The sequence below is a fragment of the Acomys russatus genome, chromosome 5, assembly GCF_903995435.1.
Source record: "Acomys russatus chromosome 5, mAcoRus1.1, whole genome shotgun sequence".
NCBI classification, from domain to species: Eukaryota; Metazoa; Chordata; class Mammalia; order Rodentia; family Muridae; genus Acomys; species Acomys russatus.
Window position 1 is genome coordinate 48,634,963 of NC_067141.1, and position 22,027 is coordinate 48,656,989.

A 22,027-nucleotide genomic window follows, 5' to 3' on the forward strand; every position below is an offset into this window, starting at 1 on the left:
TGTACATGGTTAATAAAGATCAATCGACTGTCTTTTGAGGGGCTTTTAAAAATCAGTTTAAACCAAAGGAATGGGGCTCTACTTGTGGGGTTCTACGGATCAAGTAATCTGGATGAGAGGTTCCCCTGACAACCGACTAGAGAGTAAATTCCCTAATGCTAAAAGGATATAGGGCTCACTTAGTTTTAAGGTGGTGATACGCTAAGAGTCGCTTAAGTGTGGGTAAAACAGAATGAGAATTCCGGTTAGTGAAGGAAGCCAGTGTGGCCACACTAACCCAGATTTCTCTAACTACACCCTGTAAGGTATTGGCCTTGGGGATGGGATGGGCCCGCCTGTCTGCACCTTCTCACACTAGCCAGGCCTGGTTCCCAGGCCTAATTACTCAGTGATGGCCACAGCACAAGTCCCTAGGGGTGTGACTGTTAAACAGTACAAGAGATGGCCACGCCCACACACAAGGTGTACGTAGAAGCGTAGGTCAGAGCATTAAATAATCCCGCGGGGAATATCACAGATCCGGTGGGAAAATTCCCTAAACCTGCTCTAAATAACACTGTATGTCCCTTCTTTTGTTTGGGGGCGGGGGTTGCGCGCGGAAGTGAGGGAGGGTTAATTTAGGGCCCAAGGCAGAAACACGTCCCCGTATCAAATCCCTTCGCACCCGGCAGATGTGAGTCCCCAAGGAGGTTGGTGTGGAATCGCAATGGGTCAGACGCTCCTCCGGTGGGAAGCCTCCACCCGGAGCCAAGGGGAACACGACTGCCGCACGTTCGCCGCCCCGCCGGGACGCTCCGCCCTTGGCCTCGCTGGTTGGTCCCGGCGCTGCAGCGAGCGGCGGCGGGAGGAGCCGGGCGCGCCCGCCACGCAAAACCACCGTGCTTGGTCCCCCAGCGGAGGTGTCAACGCTGACAGAGGCCCTTGTGCTGGGTCCTGGCGGCGCTCCGCATCCCGCATCCCGCATCCCTCATCCGCCACGCTCTCAGAGTCCCCGCTAGCCGTAGTGCCCACCATGGGGAAGCCCACGAGCTCTGGATTTGACTGGCGCCGCTTCCTGCGGAATCACTGGCTGCTGCTCTCCACAGTGGCCGCCGTGGTGCTAGGTGAGCCGCCGCGGGGGGCGAGGCGCGCGCCCGGGGCCAGGCCGCGTGCGGGGTCGGGTGGGCTTGGCGTGGCGCCTGCTGCCAGCCTTCCCCGGGCCTGGGCCCCCCAAGCTCGGGGACAACCTGAACGCTTTGGTTTTGCGTGGGGAACAATGCTTCTAGGGGATCCCCATTCCAGTACTCCTAGAGCAGCTGTCCTTGCTTTCTCAAAAATGATCAGAGAGGCTTGGAAGGTGGACAGGGGTCTTTGGAAAACAAGCAGGGCTTAATTTGATCTTCATCCTTAACTGTTCCCATACACGCAAACACCACCACCACCACCACCAGCTGCGTGCCCTACTGAGACTGTATGAATTACAGTTCTCTGTCGGGTTTGAAGAGAGACATCTGGACCAGCGGAGACCCTGGGGATGTTGAAGCTTCAGGCAGCGGGTGGGTGGGTATCTTATAGGACATATCTCCAGTTAGATTCAAACCTGATTGAAGAGCCAGCATTATGGCTTGCCAGGTGGCAGGGGGTAGCGGGGGGGGGGGAGCGAGGGGGGGTTGGGGGGGAGCGGCAGTTATGGCTTGCGGGGGGGGGGGGGGGCACGGGGAACCAGCGCTAAGAGAACTCAGCCTCTTTCTCCTCCTGGGCTACCTGCACACCACGTTTTTCTATTAAAAATAATATAAGCCACTTCTCCTTGTTTTCACACTCGCATGTATTTAAGTGGCCCATGCCTGATATGTGGCTGGGCCGGGACTTGGTGTATGTCTGAGCCATTCATTGCTCAGAGGTTTGAGTTACTTACATTTAGAATCTCATTTTCTGGTCAAGTTGTCTGTATTGTACTTGAGCTAGATAACGCGCTTTAGGTTGGGAGCCCAGTGGATCTTCATACCCCAGGGAGGGGCTACCCAGCCGGTGAGGGCAGGTGCACTTTGAGGGGAAGTGGGTTCCTAGGTAGGCACCACCCTCAGTCTAAACACTGCCCCTTGCTGCTGCCTCTTCTGGAAAAAGAGGATGGGGCAGCCAGTCCTCCTCCCTGCGGACCGCACCTTGCTCTTGAGTCTGGAAGTACTTGGTATTGACTGCTCCCCTCCAAGGTCTTCCCCGCCAAACACAAAATGCCTTCAGAAGTTAATGGACTCCTTGCTGGTCATATGGGCTCCTCCAGAACCTTATGCAAAGGCAAGCCAGGCTCCTAGTAAATAAGTAACATCATGGCGTTGCCTTAACAGAGGACGTTTGTGGGAGGAAAGGAGTGAAGTAGAACCCGCTGGTGTTCGCCTTCTTCACTGCCAAGTGGGTTGGGGCATTTGGGGGAAAGTTTGTCTTTTGTCACATTTAAATAACAGGCCCTAATGAGAGAGCAAATGAATTTGAAGACATGACCTTGTTTGTTTTCCCAATGATGAGTACAGGATTTATTTATTTATTTGTTTATGAAAGCCTTGGAGTAGCGCTTGTGTCACCTTCTCAGTTCTGTATGCCTGCAGCCCGGGGCAATGCAGAGATCCCACCAAGTGTTTCCCACCAGGGGCTGGTGTGAGTGTTGGTGCCCCCTCAGTTCACATGCCAGCTCACCAAAAGCTGCCCTGGAAAGGAAGCCTAGCAGTTAGTTACTCACTGGCCTTTGGACCAGTTGCATAAGCAACATCCTCAGGTCAAGAAAGAGTTCCCTCTTATTTTGCAGGCTTGGCCTGCGGTCACAGGTGGACCTCTCTCCCCAGTTTTAGCGCGGGTGAGCCACAGGAAATTGATTCCAGTGTTTTGTTTTAGCTATAAATCCGCCGTTTAAAATTGCAAATGCACAGCTGAGGTCATACCAGTCCCTTGCTCCTCCTGAGGAGCCTGGGATGGACACAGGCATGTTGCCATCTGGTATGAGAAGCCTCAGGCTTAGACTGTCGTCAGGGTGCCCAAGCAGGTGTTTGCTGGGTCCCTCCTCTTTGCCACCCAGAGAACTTTTGGTCTGAGTGAAAACCCACCTACCTTTGTTCAGTACTCTGGCTAGCCTGTTTTTTTATGGCCAAGGAGATGCTTTGAGATAAATGTTTGACAAATCCTTATTTGCAAGATTGGAATTAAGTAGGTGACTGTCTTTGATAATTTCTGTGATTCTGAAAATAATATTTTGGCCTGAGAAGATCATTTTAATTGGTTCATTGTAAGTCTTACAAGCATTCCCTGTACAATAGAATAAGCACGGTGCCTACAATCAGGAGGCCGGGACTTGAGTCCTGAACCCAACCTTGTGCAGCTATCTAGACACGTTGCTTATTCCCTGCGGCCCTCAGTTCCCTCATCTTAAAAACTAGGAACATGTGTGACCAGAGTTGATTAAGATAATGTGGACATGCCCAGTCTGTGGCTGGCATACAGTAGGCATTGAGTAAATGCTATTTTGGAGAATCTGAATTTAGGAGAAATCTGAAAATAGCAGAAAATTAATCCTTTGTTTTGGAATTGAGTCTCTGTTCTGCCTACTGTCTAAAGTCCGTAGCTGTTCAAGGGCTTTGGCAGCATGCTGTGTCGAGTCCAATGCCAGTCTCTCTAGCATTGTTCATCTTTACAAGAAGGGCCAGGAAGAGTTAATGCCTTTGCTTTATACCCTACAAACTAATCCTCAACTTGTTTGGCAGGCAGAAAGACAGTGGAGAGAAGTGTTGTGTTCTTAGTGGGAATGGAATCCAAGCAGAATTCCCGTGTGTGAGGCTTTGACCACCAAGATAGGGCAGCTTGTAGTATTGAGGAGATATTTGTGGATTCCACAGCTCACTCACTACAAAAAGTATTGCCTCCCACCAGACTTTGTGTGGAGAAATCTACAATGCCCGTGGGGGGGGGGGGCTCTCAGAAAAGGCCGCAGACGCTGCTTGTACCATGGAGCTGTCAAACCTGTTCACCGCAAAGCAATTCCTACGGAGCAACCCTGTGCTAATTCTTCCAAGCTCAGAGTAGCATCCCTATCCAGCTTTGTGTCTTCCGCCCTGGGGTGGCTCTGGCTATGCCTGACAGTGCTCATTTGCACCTGGCCTTTGCTTTGCCTTGTTCCAGTTTCTCATGATTCTTTGATTCCGGCCCTGAAGCCAGAAGCCGGCCATAACTCACATGATTCCAGACCCCAGCTCTTCCTCTACTGGCCTTGGTACAGCAGGATGTAAAAGTGTACCTGCTGGTGGTGTTAGCACACGCCTCTAATCCCAGCATTTAGGAGGCAGAGGCAGGTGGCTCTCTGTGAGTTAGAGGCCAGCCTGACCTGTATAGACTAAGGCCAGATAGGGAACAAGTTGCACAGATACCTCGGCACCCTGACTCCTTGGATGCGTATCAGGGAGGGGTTGCAATGGGGTGGGCTGAAAGGCTGAGGTGGAGGTGAGAAAGGGACAGGGGGACAAGAGCAGCCTGGTTCGTGTCCAGGCAAGGTGAAAGAGGGCCTCCTCCAGGCAGCCTGCTGTGGAAGAAGAAGGGAATGAAGGCCGTCTGGTTAATCCACCATGGCCTGGTGGAATTTGGTCCAAGTGAGAATTGACTGTTTTTAGCAGGACCAAGAGTTTCAGAATTGGGTGTGGTGTGGACAGTCTGAGGTGGAAGAGCCTCCAGGGGCCTTTGAGTGACGCTAGGCAGCTAGCAGTGACCAAGCAGGTTTGGAGCAAGTAGTGAGTAGAGAATTAGGTAGATTGTACTGAGAGAGAGAGAGAGAGAGAGAGAGAGAGAGAGAGAGAGAGAGAGAGAGAGAGAGAGAGAAACACTTTGGGGACAGATGAGCCCATTTGAACAGGAAGAGAAAAAGGCCCCAGGCTGAGGAGTGCAAGGAAGGAATACTAACCAGAAACCAGAAGAGTTGAGAACTAAATACTGGTTGGAGAGGATGCTCAGCAGGCAGTGGAGGAGTGCAGGTCACCTCCTGAGACTTTCTTTCTCTGGAGCCACTAGGGTGTTAACGGGGTGGGAGAAGGTGGTAATTAATGTTAGAGCCAGAGAGCTTTTTCTTGGTTTGTGCGGTTTTGAGTCTGCTTTAATTCCAAAAGAAGCAATATTAAAAGTGGAGATGAGTGAGGGAAGGAGGGGGAGGGGGGAGGAGAGAGGGGGAGAATATGAAAAGAGAATGCATATGCACTATTCTGGGAAGAGCAAGGCCTAGGAGAACTGGTATATGTTTGGTCTCCTGGATTTGTCCTTTCTGGTGGCAGAGCCTGGCTGGTTCTCACTCCTCCTCAGATCCGTAACCAGCTCACATCATACTGTCGAGGATGCTGTCCATAGGGTCCAGAGACTAGGGCAGGAGCCCATGCTTTTGGAGGCCGCAGTTGAAGCCTCCGCTATGGGTAGCCTCTGCTGTCAAAGTGACCTTGCTAGAAGCAGAGCAGATTATATCATTTAGGGCCTTTAAATAGCGATAGCTGCTGCTGCCCAAGAGGAGAGAGGTCATCTCTAGTGTGGCATCCCAAACCTTCCACTGTCTACAGCCATCTCGCAGCCTCATTCTGCAACAAACAGCTCCTCGCACCTTCTTTTGAGTAATGCTCCTTCTGAGAAATACAAAGCCCCCTCCTTCCTGGTTTGCGTTTGATAAGATCTTAGTGGCATTATCAGACATACACTATCATAAGTGCTATGTGGGTTTCAGCCCATCCCATCTTTCCAGCAAGAGTATGTCCAGGAACGTTGCCCAAGGTTGTTGATCCAGGCCAGAGCTGTGATTGCAACCCTGGCCGTTTGGCTCTGTTGCCATCCGCTATACTTTCCTACAAAGCCTGTACCTGCCAGGTACTTGTTACCCTGTCTTCTGATTTCTCTGCCTCCCCGTCAACCACAGGCCCTTGATGGAGGAGCTTGTGCCGCCCCTCTCTGTGCCCACAGCACTGTCTCATTGATTTGTAGGCTCTGGACATTTGTTGGATTGTTGAGTGATTTATGACCCAGAGTACTGGACCCCCAGACCTGGTGCATATTTGTTAAACGGATAAATGAGCACAAAGTTTATACCAGGTACCATTGCCTCTATTAATTCTTTTTGGTCTGTTTCAGCCTCCTCAGATCTACATAAGTAACTCAGTTTAACACTTAATTAGTCTGCTTATATATCAGGAATGCTTATTTTTCTTTCTCAAAACTAGATTATAGGCCCCTTGACGGTGTCCCTGTAATACTAGACGGTACTCAAAACCAAAAGGAGACCATAAAATAATGCAACTGAGTCTTAAAACTCTACATGAAGAAAAAGTGTATCTGATATACTTTTGGGGCCTTTGCCTCATGTCAGGGGGGGAAAGGGTTTATATTGATTAAAAAAGCAAAAAATATTTTATTCACATGTTAATTCATTTATAGGTAGTAGATTGTCTGACCTGATGCAGTGCTCTTTGAGAAAGAATTGGAAAATCTGAAATTGATTATTGATGTCTGCCAAGGACTTAAAAAACTGGGTATAGCAGTTGGTATGTTACACACTTGTCTCTGGGTTAGAAAACCTCTGAGGATCCTTTTAGTTTTAAGAACCTTTAGCTCCCATGGCCATGTAGTCACTCCTTATTTCATTCCAGAAGCCAGAGGAACTCCTATGCGGGGCTCTAAGGAAGTCCTGGGGAGTATTACAGGAAGATGAAATTACTTTGATGTCCCATCAAGCGTTCTGTGATGTAGAGACAATAATACCAGCTGTCTGCCTGTGAGGCTGTTACCAGGGTAATGTTCTATGTCAGTGTCAGATGAGTCCCAACCATAATCACGGGTCTAAGAAATTCATGCATTTGGCTTTGACACATCTCTTGTTTAAAATATTCCTGAAACACAGAATATTCCAACTCACAAAATAAAAATATTATTAGATCTTTCTTTAAAGTGATAGGAATATCTTAGCTCCTGTATTTTCAAAATCGTTTATTTCTGTGACATACAATAGATAATTTGATGTAGGGAAAACAAAAAAGTCATATTTTCTTATATATAATAAAGAACTTATACTTTAAAAAAAAAAGGATTTGAACTATTAGTGAAGACTAGAATTCCCTCAGGTTATGTATTTCTAGAAACTAGAGAAAACAAAATTGCCAGTTTAGGAGTGTGTTTTATTTGTAATAGTATATTTAATCCACAGCTTGCCAAAGATAGAACATTAGCAAAATAATGATTATTACAATGGATTTTGTGCTATTTCCTGAAACTCTTAAGGTTGGTAGAATATTGGCTACATTTGTCTCATTAACTTTGTAGATGGTTAAGTAGATATGCATATGATTTCATATGCTAATGCAGTGCTGCTTATGTTATCCTTTCCTGTCTATCTAGCATCTGCCCATCTATTCTCAATATCCGCTTAAGTAGGTACCAAGAGGTTTGGTCTAAGTTCACCATATTGAAGAGCTGATACAAGAAAATTGGGCTTTAGATCGCAAATTGCCTCGATAAACTAGAGGGGGAAAGACACTATCATGCCCTTTCTATAAAGCTAGTCCCCTTAAAGCAAGCCGGAAGACACAAGAAAGCAAGACAACCACAAATCAGTTTCCCTGATGAACATAAATACAAATCTGAGCTAGTGGTGGGGTCTTGAAAACCAAACTCAAGATAATTTCAATGGATGCAGAAAACCCCTTTGACAAGCTTCAGCATCCCTTTATAATAAAAACCCTGAAGAAACTAAGAGCCAAGGGAACATCCACCAATACAATGACGGCTATTACAACAAAGTGGTACCCAGCATTATATTAAATGGGGAAAAGTGGGAACATTTGCTTTAAAATCTGAAACAGGACAAGGATGCCTATTTCTCTCCACTCATTCAGTTTCATATTCTAGAGCAATCAGACAAAAGGTGGGAATAAAGGGTACAGATGCAAAATGAAGAAATCAAGTCATCATACTTACAAATGAGGAGATCCTCCACTTAAAACAACCTAAATATGCCCAGAAAATGTTTAAAACTAATAAGCACTTTGACCAAAATAGTATAATACAAAAACCAAGTTTAAACAAACTGGAATAACAATTATAAAAATTCATGTGACAACACAAAGGACCCCAAATAGCCAGGGCAACCAAAACTTTTAACAGAGAGGGCGATGGCAGATGCATCACAATATCCTATTTCACATTATATAAAAAAGCCATAATAATAGACCCGGCATGGTGCTTGTACTAATAGATATATAGATGAGTTATATAGAATAGAGGACCAAGAAATAAACCCACACAATTACAGCCACCTAGTATTTGACAAAGTGTGTATCTTTTCTTCTGTGTGTATTTTTTTTTTTTTTGACTTTAATTAATGGTACTGAGAAAACTTGGTTCCCACGTGTAGAAGAATAAAACTATCTCTGTGCAAAAAAAAAAAAAAAAAAAAAATCAATTCAAATTGGATCAAAGATCTTAGTGTAAGACCTGAAACTTGAGACTGCTATAGGAAAACGTACATATAATACTTCAAGATACAGGCTTAGCCAACGGCTTTCTTCTGGTCAGGAATCCAGTAACAGAGTGAAGGAACCCAAGGATTGACAAATAGAATCGCAAAAAATTAAAAGGCTTCCCCACAAGAAAGACGATACCACCAGCCTACAATATGGTGTGTGTGTGTGTGTGTGTGTGTGTGTGTGTGTGTGTGTGTGTGAATCTTTGTCAATGTCACATCAAAGAGTAGTTTAATATCTAGGACATGTAAAGAACTCAGTGGCCAGAGAGATGTCTGAGGAAGAGTGCTTGCTACTTTTGCAGAAGACCCTGTTTGGTTCCTAGCACCATGTCAAGTAGCTCACAATTTCCTGTAACTCCATCTGCAGGGTATCTGATGCCCTCTTAAGGCCCATATGGGGACCCATACATGTGCACATAGTCACCCAATACACTGAATTAAAAATAAAATAAAAGTAATTCTTTTTTTTTAAGCTGCAAAATTTAGACATCAGAAAGTGACTAATCAATAAATGGGCCAATGGTCTGAACAGATAGTTCTAGAGAGAAGAAATACAAAAGGATGATAAACACTTGAAAAGCATTCAGCATCTTTAGCTATCAGGAAAATGCAATTAAGGTTCTGCTTTTTTTTTTTTTTTTTAAATCTCTCACCCTAGTCATAATGGCTATGATCAACAAAACAAATGCCGGTGATGATGTAGAGAAGGAGGCACCCTTTTTCACTTCTAATGGGAATATGAACTTGTGCCATCACTGTGAAAATACATATGGAGATGCCTCAGAAAGCTAAAAATGGAACTACCCTATGACCCAGATAGGCCATTCATAATATATATATATTCTAAGTCAGCACAGCATGGGGAAGCCTGTGCATCCATGTTTACTGCTACACAACTAACAAGAGTTAAGAAACAGAATCAGCCTAGATGTTCATTAACAGATGAATGGATGACAAAACTGTAAATCATATATGCATTAGACTTTTATTCTGGCATAAAGAAAAATGGAGTTATGGCACTCAAAAAATGGATGAAATTAGAAATCATTAAGTTAAGCAAAATAAGCCAGACCCAGAGAGGGAAATCTTTTTTTTCTCTTATATGTAGAACCTAGATTTAAGACTACATAAGTGTGTGCGCATGCGTGTGTATGTGTGTGTGTGTGTGTGTGTGTAAAACTAGAAGCTAGGTTATGAAAAGTGTGTAAGAGATCATCAGAGACATGGCAAGAGAGGGGGCAATGGACTACTTGGGCAATGGCTCAGCCATTAAAGGCTCAGCTCACAGCCAAAACCATGGGAGAGCTGGAGGACAAACCAGGCAAAGGGAGCAAACGGCTGTGTGGGAGAAGAGTCAAGGCAGGGTGAATGAGAACACATGGTGACCTCTACATACAAAGATGCCACAGTGAAACTCACTAGTGTGCTTGCTAACCTCTTACAGAGAAACTTGGAAGGCAAATGGAGGGGCCCTTAAATGTCTTTGGGTAGAGCTTTCAATTTGAAATGAAGCCAGATCATATGGGATCAGGAAAAAATCTCTGGAAAGATTCTAATTCTGGAATTCTCCTTGTACCTCAAGCCTAGTAGGTCAAAATCCCCAACAAATCACCTAAGCAAAAATTAGGAACGGTATCTTACAAGTGATTTCATATAACAGATTTTGCACATATGTGTATCCTTTTCAGAAAGCTCTAAATGTACATTGCTAGTGGTTGACATTTATTAAAATACCTTGTTAAATGCTGTTTAATCTAAACCACAATGGTTTGTTGTTGGTTTTGTTTTGTTTTAACTTAGCACAACTGTAGACTCAAAGTAACTCCCACCCCCTCCTCCAAAAATTTGAGCACTGCCATAATAAATAAAACAAGTTCCATACAAAGACGTGCTATACAGAAAATTCTGCATGTTAATTCAGTGTATGCTGACATTCAAAAAGTAGCTACGGTGGCGAAAAGCCTAGGAAGGTGTGAGAAGTAGGATTAGGAATCAGCTATGGAGTGCATGTGAGCGTGTGTGTGTGTGTGTGTGTGTGTGTGTGTGTGTGTGTGTGTGTGTATGTGTGTGTGTAGGAAGGACAACCATAGGTGTTATCTTTGGAAGCACTGCCCACCTCTTTTGAAACAGGATTTCTCATTAGCCTTGTGTCACCAATTAGCCCAGACTGGCTTGCCGGCACCAGAAATCTACCTGCTCTATCCCACCTCCCCAACCCCAGTGCTTCTGCTCAAACAGATAAAGTGTCCCATATTAATTACTTGTGAGAAATTGTGATTACCTTTAACAGAGCTGAGACTGAAAATAGCTGTCCTAGAGAGTAGCAACATACTGGCTGGGCGCCAGAGGAGCAGTGTTTGCCTAAGGATCTGCAAATCTTCCCAGTGTCGATGGAGACCTATGGCCACTTCCACTGTGGGGACTCAAGCACTTAAAAGGAAATGTACTCCTTATAGACGTCATCCAGTGACCTTTTAACCTCGTTCAGTAGCCCTGTTAAAAGTATCACACCCTTTAAATGGCCTTTTGTACTTTGCATGTTGAAGTGCATCTAATAGAAAACAGCATCAGAGACAGTTACTATAAACCCACAATTCACTTCAGATCCCCGAGTTTAGCACAGCCTGTAGCTGTAAAAGGAATGTGTTCAGTCAGCTTGCCTTAAATGCAGCAGAGAGTGCTCTGTTGTCATTAGCACACTCAACAGTGACACCTCTGTTGTTGGAAAGGAAGCGTTTCTGTGACTCACTCCTGTCCAGAAAGGCTGCCCCATGGATTCAGAAAGTACCTGACTTCCCATCATCTCGCCATCCATCCGTCCAACCAACATTCCTGCACTCCCCAGAGGGGGTGGATCTTTGTCCCAGCTCACAGATGCTTCATGCAACCTGTCCTCAGTGGTTCCTCCTAGCCCACCCTGAGCTGTGTGAGCTCCAGGGAGCCATCTCCACTCAGCCCAGCCCTGAAGAATAAGGTCCCCCAACAGCCCTCTGCTTAGCCTGAGGTGGTGGCTCCTGGACCCTTCTTACTCCCACAGGCCTCAGGTCCAGAGGCTGGACGATGTTCATCGCAGGACGCTCTATGCATCCAGGAAGGGTCTTTTTTTTTTTTTTTTTTTTTTTTTTTTTTTAACGTTTATTTATTTATAAAGTACACAGTGTTCTGCCTGCATGTGAGCCAGCAGGCCAGAAGAGGGCACCAGATGATATTATAGATGGTTGTGAGCCACCATGTGATTGCTGGGAATTGAACTCAGGACCTTTGGAAGAACAGCCTGTGCTCTTAACCTCTGAGCCATCTCTTCAGCCCAGCAGGAAGAGTTTTGACACCACCTTCTGATGATCTTGGTCTGCATATTGGGGACAAACTGGTGGCCTAGGGGAGTGGAGCTAGAAAACCACGCCAGAGATGGCCCACAGTATGTTTGTTTTTATAACTGACTGAAAAAGTCATCCGAGTTCAGCAGTTAGCATGCATTCAGTCAAGGGGAACATCCTCAGGGGACAGAGCTTAGGTGAGTCAAACTATTTTCTACTACTGTGCTACTGCTTGGAAGTTACTTGGTTACTTATAATTCAGCAAAGCTCTAAGCCAACAACAATGACCCAAGGTACTCTTACCCAAAACGTCCAACTGCAGGAAACCTGACCTTCTGCTAGCCATTTTGCAGGTTTCAGCTAGGATTCCTGGGAGTTCTGAGGCTTTTGGAGACGTCTCCTTTGAGAAGCTCCTGCCTGTGGCCGACCAATCAGATGCTAACATTTACTGGGGATTTCATTTGCTACCAGTGTGGTTAGTAAGTTGATGGAGAATCCAATTTGTGATGAGGAAATGGAAACTCTTCAAGTCTTGCATGGTGGGGTAAAAACAGAGGTGAGGTTTGCAGCCAGGACCGTCTGCTTTTAGCACTTAAGTTAGCCATTAAGCGAGGTCTCTCCCCGCTTTAGAAACCTCAATGTGTCTAATTGGTAGTTAAGACAATTATATAGATCTCTTCTTGCAGAGGAGCTAAAGGTCCTCTTGGCTTCAGCCTGCTCTGTCTCTGGGCTTTTCTTTACCTTGTCCTTTAGTTTGGAGTGTTCCACGCTGGCTGGTCCCTTCTTGTTCATAAACTCTCTGTCTTAAGTTATATCTGAGATGAACTTAGCTGGCTAGTGCTTGCTTCCTTGGGGCAGGTTGTACTTCGCAGTGCTGAGATGCAGATGGTTTCGCTACCACTATCCTGCCTATCAACGGCTCTGATTCCTATTTTTATCACACGGATTGTCCAGTCAGACATCATCTCCCTTCTTATATGTGCACTATTACAGCCACTAATTGATATTCACAAATAATCAGTATTGACATCATCACTCCCTAGCCTCCCCTGTGGCAGATGTAACTAATTGATGACAGCACCTTTTACTCTAACACTTTAAACTGTGTTCCAGGCAGCCACCGTTAATCAAACAGAATTGGCATATGAGATAAAAGAAAAATTTTAAAAGTATAGTCTGTGGTTAGGAAAATCAATTCATTTAGCAGCCAACCAGGAAAGCAATTTAAATTGAACAATAATGGATTTTACTGGCAAGAGATGCAGAGTCAGAGGCCCGTGGCTTACTGCCTCAGTCTGTTGGTAGCAATACATAGGCAAGTATCACTCCCCTGAACCTGGGGAAGGTGCTTGTGGAAAGATGCTTCAACATCCTCTGACTTCAGACAACCAGAATGGGGGGCGGTGGTCTTAGCACACAGCTGCAGGCGGCTCAGGGTCCCTGTGGTGTTAGGAATACCGAGGTCATACGGAAGTTGGAGATCAGCGTCAGAGGCTTTGATTCACACCCGATTTTCAGATTTCATGGAACTGCTCTCTACTTGTTTTATTTTGTTTTTAGTTGCTGTAGCAAAAAAAAAAAAAAAATCCAAAACTGGGTAAAAATATAACATTTATTTGAGCGAAAAGCTCTGGAACCTGAGAAGCCCAAGTGCATGAGGTGCATGGCAGTTTATGGTAGAAAAACAGGATAAGTAAGCGTGTCTGAAAGAGATGAAATAGTGGTTCTCAGCCTGTGCATCTCAACTCCTCCAGGTTGGGGGGCCGGGGGGCCGGGGAGGGGGCAATGACCTTTTCACAGGAATTACCTGAGACCATCTGCATATCAGATATTTACATTACGACTCATAACAGTAGTAAAATTATAGTTATGAAGTACCAATGAGAATAATTCTGTCAACGGGGGTCACCGCAATATAAGGAACTGTATTCATTAGGAAGGTCGAGACCCACTGAAATAACCTCCGAGTGTAAGGACTTGTTCCTGCAGTAATAAGTCAGGCTAAGGAGAGTGAGAACCCACACAGGGAGAAAGGGATTAATCTTCCTATAGTGACCTAATCATTCCTTTCAGGCCCCTCCTCCCAACAGTGCCACCATAGCAATGAATTCTGGAGTTCCGGACAAACCATATCCAGCCCATAGTAATACACACTGTTACATTTCTCCCCTCTGTCCACTCACTGAGGGGCTAGGAATGTTATCTGTGATGAGCAGGTCATTCACATAACATGCAGTCTTGCATCTACTTCAGGACAGACACTTACAAATGTTTTTGATGCATTACAAAACCTTCTATATCTAAGAACAGAACACGCCAGCCCTTAGTGAGTCTGCCCCATTGCTCCTTTATTACCCACTCATGTGAATGAGTTTTAGAGAGCAGTGCAGGGTGCTGGTACCTAAATCTCAGGTCTAGTTCTCTACGTCTGAGTTTGAAGGTCCCAGTATTCATGCCTGATTACTGACAGCTCTGCAGCCCTGTGTCAAGCACGCAGCATGGTCCTGAGCTGTCTCCAGCACCGCTCCAAGGATTCTGGGGCCATGGCGGATGGTGGAGCTCAGTAGTAAAGAGCGTTGTCATCAATTAGTACTGTCTGCTACAGTGTGGGATGAGGAGTCATGGTGTTAAAGCAAGAATCTATGTTAGCATGTCTCTCTCTCTCTCTCTCTCTCTCTCTCTCTCTCTCTCTCTCTCTCTCTCTCTGTCACACACACACACACACACACACACACACACACACACACACACACACACAAGATAAAATCAGACAGAACCAGCCTGATCTCAGGAGACTTTTCAAAGGTGAGGTATAGCTGCTCCTACTGCGCCTTAGAATGCACTTACTTCTAGGTTCCCCTTTTCCAAGAATCCTGCCTCTTGTCCTCTTTTGTCCTCTCTTGCTGTCTCAGTCTGGAGATAGTCTCTATGATGGTGGATAATTTTGCCTGTCCGTGCTCTGTGTTACAGATCACCTTGAACAGACTATTGATGCCCTAGTCATTAAAGCAGTGCTTCTCAACCTGTGGGTTTTGACGCCCAAGAGGTTGCGTGGCCGAAATCCTGCACATCAGACACTTACATTACATATGGTTATGCATGTAATTCATACAGTAGAAAAAATAGAGATTCATACAGTAGCACAATTAAAGTTATAAAGTAGCAACAAAATAAATGGCCAGGGTCACCCTAACATGAGGAACTGTATTAAAGGGTCGCAGCGTTAGGAAGGGTGAGGACCATGGCATTAAAGACTCTAAAAATCAGTTTGTTTTGTTTTCTTTGTTTGGCATAAGTTATCGGCCAGGAGATGTAACAGGCTGGATTCCTTTCTATTTTGGGTTTGTTTGGTCTTGTTTGTTTGTTTTTAAAGAGGGGATGCTTGTTTTTATGATGGGGTCTCATTATATATCCTTGACTGTCCTGAAACTCAGTGTAGTCCAGGCTGGCTTTGAACTCACAGAAACCCACCTGCTTCTGCCTCACAGTGCTTCGATTAAAGGTGTGCACCACCACACCTGGAGAATTCCCTAGATTTCACTAGACTGCAGAGATTCTGAGTTCTTTGGAGTGATGGAGTTTGGGGACACAGTGCCAGTTCAGGAACTACAGAACCTGCAAAACACTTCCACTCTCCTCTGGAACGTTGCTACTTATATTGAACATTAATATTTTCCAGTAATCCCCATTCACTTGTTATTGCATTGGTGGGAGTGGTCACGATTATTAGGTCTGGCTGTTCTTTTTAACCTCTTAAGTCAGTGGCCACATCTAGAACTCTGGATTCCTTAATCACTGCTCATCCCTGGCTCTTACGGTCACCTGGGTCCTGCTCAGGGCCCTGTGAGCTAAGGAAAAGGATTGGCAGGTCACCATTTAAACTGGCCTGTCTGTGCTATTCCTCCAGTGAAGATTACAGCTTATTTGCAGATAGATTCCTCAGCTAGCCTTTCAACATGGGGTGGACGCCTTCCTCTTGACTTTAGGGGACACTACAAATGCTTAAAGTACATTTAATTCACTTGAAAGTAAAAGTGAATGTTTTTTGGCTCCTGGTGGGAGTATGGGTATACAGTTGTTCAGCTGGCTGCTCAGATCATAATCTTGGAGAACAGATTCAAAGTGACCCAAGGTTTGTAAGCAGAAGCGAGAGCAAGCTGAGAAAAGTTAGGGAGCCCCAGATACCTAGGCATAGAGTTTTGAGTTTAAAGTCCATCCAAGTGCAGAATCCCGGCATTGTGGCAGTTCCAGAGAGTCAAGCTAATGGTCACTTCCTTTCCTTGAAGCCAATCCGATCTCAGATTGCTCCTGAGTAAATTCTCCAGTTGGAGACGGTGTTGGGTTTTATTTACAGACAAGAGAGCCTTTTTAAGATTGTGTAATGAGTCAAGGTGCTTTTACAGAAGTTGTGAAATGAGCTGCTGTAAAGGCCTGACCAAGGAGCTCCTCCTGTTACACTTGAGGAAGAGCTGTGCCCTTCAAGCAGAGGACTCCGGAGTCTCCTGAAGCCACAAAAGCGTGATTCGAGACTAAATGTTCGCTGACTAGAGAAGAGAAATGAAATATGGCCACAGGGGAGATGAAGGAAGGTATCTTATCAGCATACGAGCAACACATTGATAGACTTTCCCTTGAGATGAGCGAAACAGTCCACTCTAAGAAGAGAGGGATAGAATAGGGTCAGCATTAGAACCTGTGGTCCAGGTCATAGATCTACCTTCCAGAAATTGACCTAGCCATGCATGTAGCACTGACACACTTGCTCAGGGGAAAGAGAGCCACCACAAGCCAGGCCTCTGAACCAGTGGGGTGCTTGCTCCAGAGGCTGGATTCCTGCTAGTTGACTTTTTCCTGCCAGTTCTCATTTCACTTGCATACAGGAGACTCTCCAGGGCTCCCAGAAGCCTGGGAGAAAGTGGGCCCTGAACTTCATGCTTCTAGCACCTTAGTCATAGGCAAGGGCGAACCTGTCCATGTGTCAGGATGACTGTGCAGGCCACATTTAAGATGCACCTGAGTGTGATAATCATGGGAAAATGGCAGAATTTATACCCATGTCTCTTCCTGTATCCCAGGTTTCTTCTAATGGCCTCTTCCCAAATGTTCTCTTTTGCCCATCATGATCAGGTTTGATCGTGGACAAGGTAGATGAAGAAGTGGCTGCCTGGGTACCCGCATTAAGCAGCAATTATATAATTATAATGAATTACTGTGTCAGAGACATACAGTGTGTGAAGCTCAGTGCTGGGCAGTGGAGTACAGGGCTGGCCACACTGTTTGGGACAGAGAGACAGAGACTCTCAGAGTACATAACCAGTGCAAATAAGACTAATTGAAACTTTGCAGCTCAGAGACAGGTCTGGGACAGGTTTTGTGGAGAAGGAGGCTGTTTATGTAAAATGAGAAGATATCTTTAGGCAACAATAGGATAAAGGTTTTCCAAAGAGAAGCATCTTTGTCAACAAGGTTGTGGAAGCAGGACACTGCAGAGCATCTTTAAGAAACTGCAGGGATCCGGGCTGTGTTAGCACATGCCTTTAATCCCAGCATTCAGGAGGCAGAGTCATGTGGATCTCTGTGAGTTCAAGGCCAGTCTGGTCTACAGAGCAAGTTCCAGGACAACGAGGGCTAGAAGAAAAAGTAGTAGTAGAAGAAGAAGAAGGAGAAGAAAAGAAGAAGAAGAAGAAGAAGAAGAAGAGGAAGAGGAAGAGGAAGAGGAAGAGGAAGAGGAAGAAGGCATGGAGTTTGTGTTGACTGGAAGTGTGGAGAATGAGATTGGCACGGTCAGGCAGGCAGCATCAGTTAGGAACCTGCCGAGAAACTGATGGCATATTTACTCTGACACCTTCCACCAAACAACATCCCAGACTGCCTGCACCAATTTTCATTCCCACCAACAGAGTATAAGGGTTTGTTTTCTGTCTTGGATTTCATTGGGGCATGTTTCTACATAGGTGTTGTTTTACTTTCTGTTTTCCTGCTGAAACTTTTTCCGTTTTCCTGATTAGGGTGAAGGTGAAGAGTCGCAATGTAGTTTTGATTTGCATTTTTCCTATAGCTAAAGATGTTGTACACTTTTTCATATATTAGTCATGTGTATTTCTTTTTTTTTTCTTTTAAAAATTTTTATTTTGATTTTTAAAAAATGTATTTATATTACATCTCAATGGTTATCCCATCCCTTGTATCCTCCCATCCCTCCCTCCCTCCCATTTTCCCCTTATTCCCCTCCCCTATGACTGTGACTGAGGGGGACTTTCTCCCCCTGTATATGCTCATAGGGTATCAAGTCTCTTCTTGGTAGCCTGCTTATCCTTCCTCTGAGTGCCACCAAGTCTCCCCATCCAGGGGATGTGGTCAAATATGGGGCACCAGAGTTTGTGTGAAAGTCATACCCCACTCTCCACTCAACTGTGGAAATTTTCCTGTCCATTGGCTAGATCTGGTTATGGGTTTGACGTTTACAGCCTGTATTGTCCTTGGCTGGTGCCATAGTTTGAGCAGGACTCCTGGGCCCAAATCTACCTATCATAATGTTCTTCTTGTAGGTTTCTAGGACCCTCTGGATACTTCTATTTTGCCATTCTCCCATGTTTCTCTCATCTAGAGTCCCAATAGGATGTCCTCCCCTCTGTCTCACTTTGCTGGTAAGTGAAGCCTTTCATGGGACATGCCCCTTGGGCTAGTGTGCAGATACAAGTGAGTATATACCATTTGACTCTTTCTGCTTCTGGATTAACTCACTCATTATGATCATTTCTAGTTCAATCCATTTGTCCACAAATTTTGGGAATTCCTTGTTTTTAATAGCTGAGTTGTCATGTGTATTTCTTTTGAGAAATATATATCCAATTCATTAGCCCATTTATTATTGATTGTATTGTTTTGGCTTATTGACATCTAATTGTTTTGAGTTCTAGGTATTAATCCCCTGTCAGGTTAAAACTTCATCCTATTCTTTACTCTCTGCCTTTACTGTGGAAAATGTTCCTTTTTCTATGCAGAAGCTTTTTAACTTGGTATAAGATTGTCAACTCTTGTTATTATTTCTTAGCTAGTAGAGTCCTTTTTAGAAAATTCTTCCCTGATCCATGTCTTGAAGAGGAGTTCCCCTTACATTTTCCTCTAATAGTTCCAAAGTTTCAGGTCTTACATTGACAGCTTTGATCCATTTTGAGTTTATTTTTGTACATGGTGCAAGATAGATGTCTAGTGGCTCCCCAGGCTCCCCAGCACTATTTACTAAGGAAGCTTTCTTTTCTCTAACTTTTTTTTTTAATCTTTGTCAAGAATCACATGGATGTAACTGTGTAGGTTTAATTCTCAGTCCACAATACCATTGGTCTGCAGATCTGGTTTTGAGCCAGTGCCATGCCAACCGTGTCACTATGGCTTTGTAGTATAATTTGGAGTCAGGCATTGTGATACCTCCAGTATTTATTTATTTATTTATTTATTTATTTATTTATTTTGCCTTGGATTGCTTTAGCCCTTCATGGTCTTTTATACTTACACAGGAATCTTAAGACTCTTTTGTTCTACTTATGTGAAGAATGACATTGGGATTTTTATAGGTATTGCATTGAATCCATACATCGTTCAGTTATATAGACATTTTTGTGATATTAAATGTGCCAACTCATAAACATGGGAGTTCTTTCCATTTTTTAGTGTCTTCTTTGACTTATTTGTTCAGTGTTTTAGTTTTTACCATAGAGGTTTTTCAACTTCTCGGTTAAGTTTATTCCCAGCTTTTTGTTTGTTTGTTTGTTCATTTTGAGACAAGGTCTTGCTATGTAGCTCTGGCTGGTTTACCATGGAGGCCTGGCCTGAAACTCAGAGATCCTCCTGCCTCTGTCCCCAATGTGCTGGGATTAAAGGCATGTGCCACTATGCCTGGCATCCTAGGCTTTTAGAGCAATTATAAATAAAATTTCTTTCCTAATTCAATTTTCGAGGAGTTTGTTATTGGTGGATAAGAAAACTGGGAGCTCTAATATTAAATAGCCAAAACCACAGACACTAAATGGTAATGCCAACAAACGTCTTGCCTTTCGTCTGCTGTGTGCCTAGACTGTTGCCTGGCAATGACTCATAAGTTAAAAACACTCATAAGTTAAATTCTACTGAACTCTTAATGTCAGAAAAGCCACTGGAGTTACTGTTTAGCTATTTTAACCACATCTTAGCCTGGTTTCCAGAGATGGGGTGATTAGTAAATAAAGCTTCACTCTGTTTATTGTTCTGGGGGCTGAACATTCCAAGGTTCAGAAGCTGCTTCCACAAGGCTGTTCTTGCTCATTGGAAATTTCTGCAGAATCTCAAGGTGGCAATGGCATCCTATGGCAAGAGGAATGCTCATAAAAGGCAGACCCAAGCTAGTATTTATGTAGATCCATTCTCAAGATTTAACCCCTCAATCCATGAATGAATTAGCTATTGGGGCTAATGGCTTAATTGCTTCTTAGGGCCTATCTCTTTAATTCCTCAGAGTGTTAATTAACGGTGAAAGAATCTGGGTGGGATGTTAAAACTGTGGTAACGTGTAGTTTGAACTTGACTAAATTTAGCAGAAGCCATATCAAAGTTTAAGAGAGCATATCATAAGACATTCAGGCTGTAATAAGAAATACGTCATAACCTGAGTAACATATAAACAAATTTGCCCCTCATAGTTCTAGAAGTAGATTTGGTGTCTGGTGATGGACTCATTTCCTGGTCCATGGATGGCACCTCCTTTTGTGTTCTCTTATGGTAGAAGGTGCAAGACAGCTCTCTAGGGCCTTCCTCGCTGATCCCATTCATCAGTATCTGCTCTAATGACCTGACCATCTTCCAAAGGTTTCACCTGCTACACAGTAGCATGGATGATTAGCTTTTCAGCACATCAAACTTACAGGAACAAAAACATTTAGATCATATCAGAGGAAGAGGAAAAATAAGCAATGACTATAATGGAAGTTTAACTCTGAAAAAGTCCACACATTAAAAAAAAAAAATGCTATAGCTAAAAATTTCCACACATTAAAAATATTATAGCACTAATATATCTTTGGTGGGAACTTTGAATACTTTCCCCTTAGGAGTATGAATAATAAGACAAAAATATACAGTCGCACATCTATTCAGCGTCACAGTAGAAGCTTTAGACAGTGTAATAGGGCAGGAAAAAGAAATGCAAGGCTTAGACAGACAGACCAACACACACACAAGCTGGGTGGTGCAGAGACACAAAGACAGGCAGTCAGAGACAGGCATGAAGTTGGTCCTTACTCACAGATGGTAACATTTTCTGTGTAGGAAATCTCAAGAAATTATAAAGTAACCCTTATTAGCAAGTTTGCTGGTTGCGAGGACACCATACAAAATTTTTATTTCTGTATTATAGTAATGTACAACTGGAAACGGGCAATTTTCGATATGTAGATTAGCTCCCAAAAGCAAGATACTGGACACACTGCTGACTCTAGAAAATTCTGCATGTTACAAGCACCATGCGGTTAATATCATATCTTTTGTGGAATCAGGGGCGCTAGGTTGAACAGTACAAAACAGGCATGAAAGAAGTCAAGAGCCTGTGAGTAAAAGAAGTCTCACACCTGTTCATGGACTGGGTGACTCGAAACAACAGAGGTGTCAGTTCTCCCAGAGCTGATTTATAGGTTTAATACAATTTCCATCAAAACATCACCAGGACTCTTCTCAGGTAGATCAGATAAACTGGTTCTAAAATGTATGCCGAAGTCAAAGGAATGAGACCTAAATTACTTTCGGAAAAATAAGAAGAAAATCAGGGGAATCACACTGTTACTCTGACACGGTTAGTTAAACTGGGACAACAGTGAGAGGCCAGACACAGATCAATGAAGCAGAAACGTGACTCCAGAAATAAACTCCCAAAAATGTGCTCAGCTGATCCTTCACAAAGGTGTATTCAAAGAAGAAAGGATATTCTTTTCAACAGGCGATATTAGAATAGCTGGACATTATAGGTCAAAAAAATAAAAACCCTTGACTCAAAGAAGTGTGAGTTCCTGGAGCAACGGGAAGGTTCTGCTATTACATGGGCACTGTCTCTGTGGCAGTCATTCACAGGGCTTGCTTAAAGTCTGGTGAAAGAGATTTTAGCCCTTTCCAACTCCAGCCACCTGCTAATGTCGCGTGTGTGTCTGTGTGTGTGTGTGTCTGTGTGAGTGTGTGTGTG

At 44.2% G+C, this 22,027-nt stretch overlaps 1 protein-coding gene across 2 annotated transcripts in view; it reads left to right on the top strand.

Annotated features, from left to right (window-relative positions):
• The first annotated feature begins 926 nt into the window (after positions 1-926).
• Positions 927-22,027, top strand: part of Slc1a1 (solute carrier family 1 member 1) — a 68,135-nt gene continuing 47,034 nt past the window's right edge. Inside the window, exon 1 of one of the 2 annotated variants that reach the window (XM_051146303.1) lies at positions 927-1,103. In XM_051146303.1, coding sequence (XP_051002260.1) covers positions 1,013-1,103 — 91 coding nt within the window. In that variant the 5' untranslated portion in view covers positions 927-1,012. Of the gene's footprint in view, positions 1,104-11,769; positions 12,368-22,027 lie in introns of those variants that run through there. The other variant, XM_051146304.1, reaches the window with a different exon arrangement.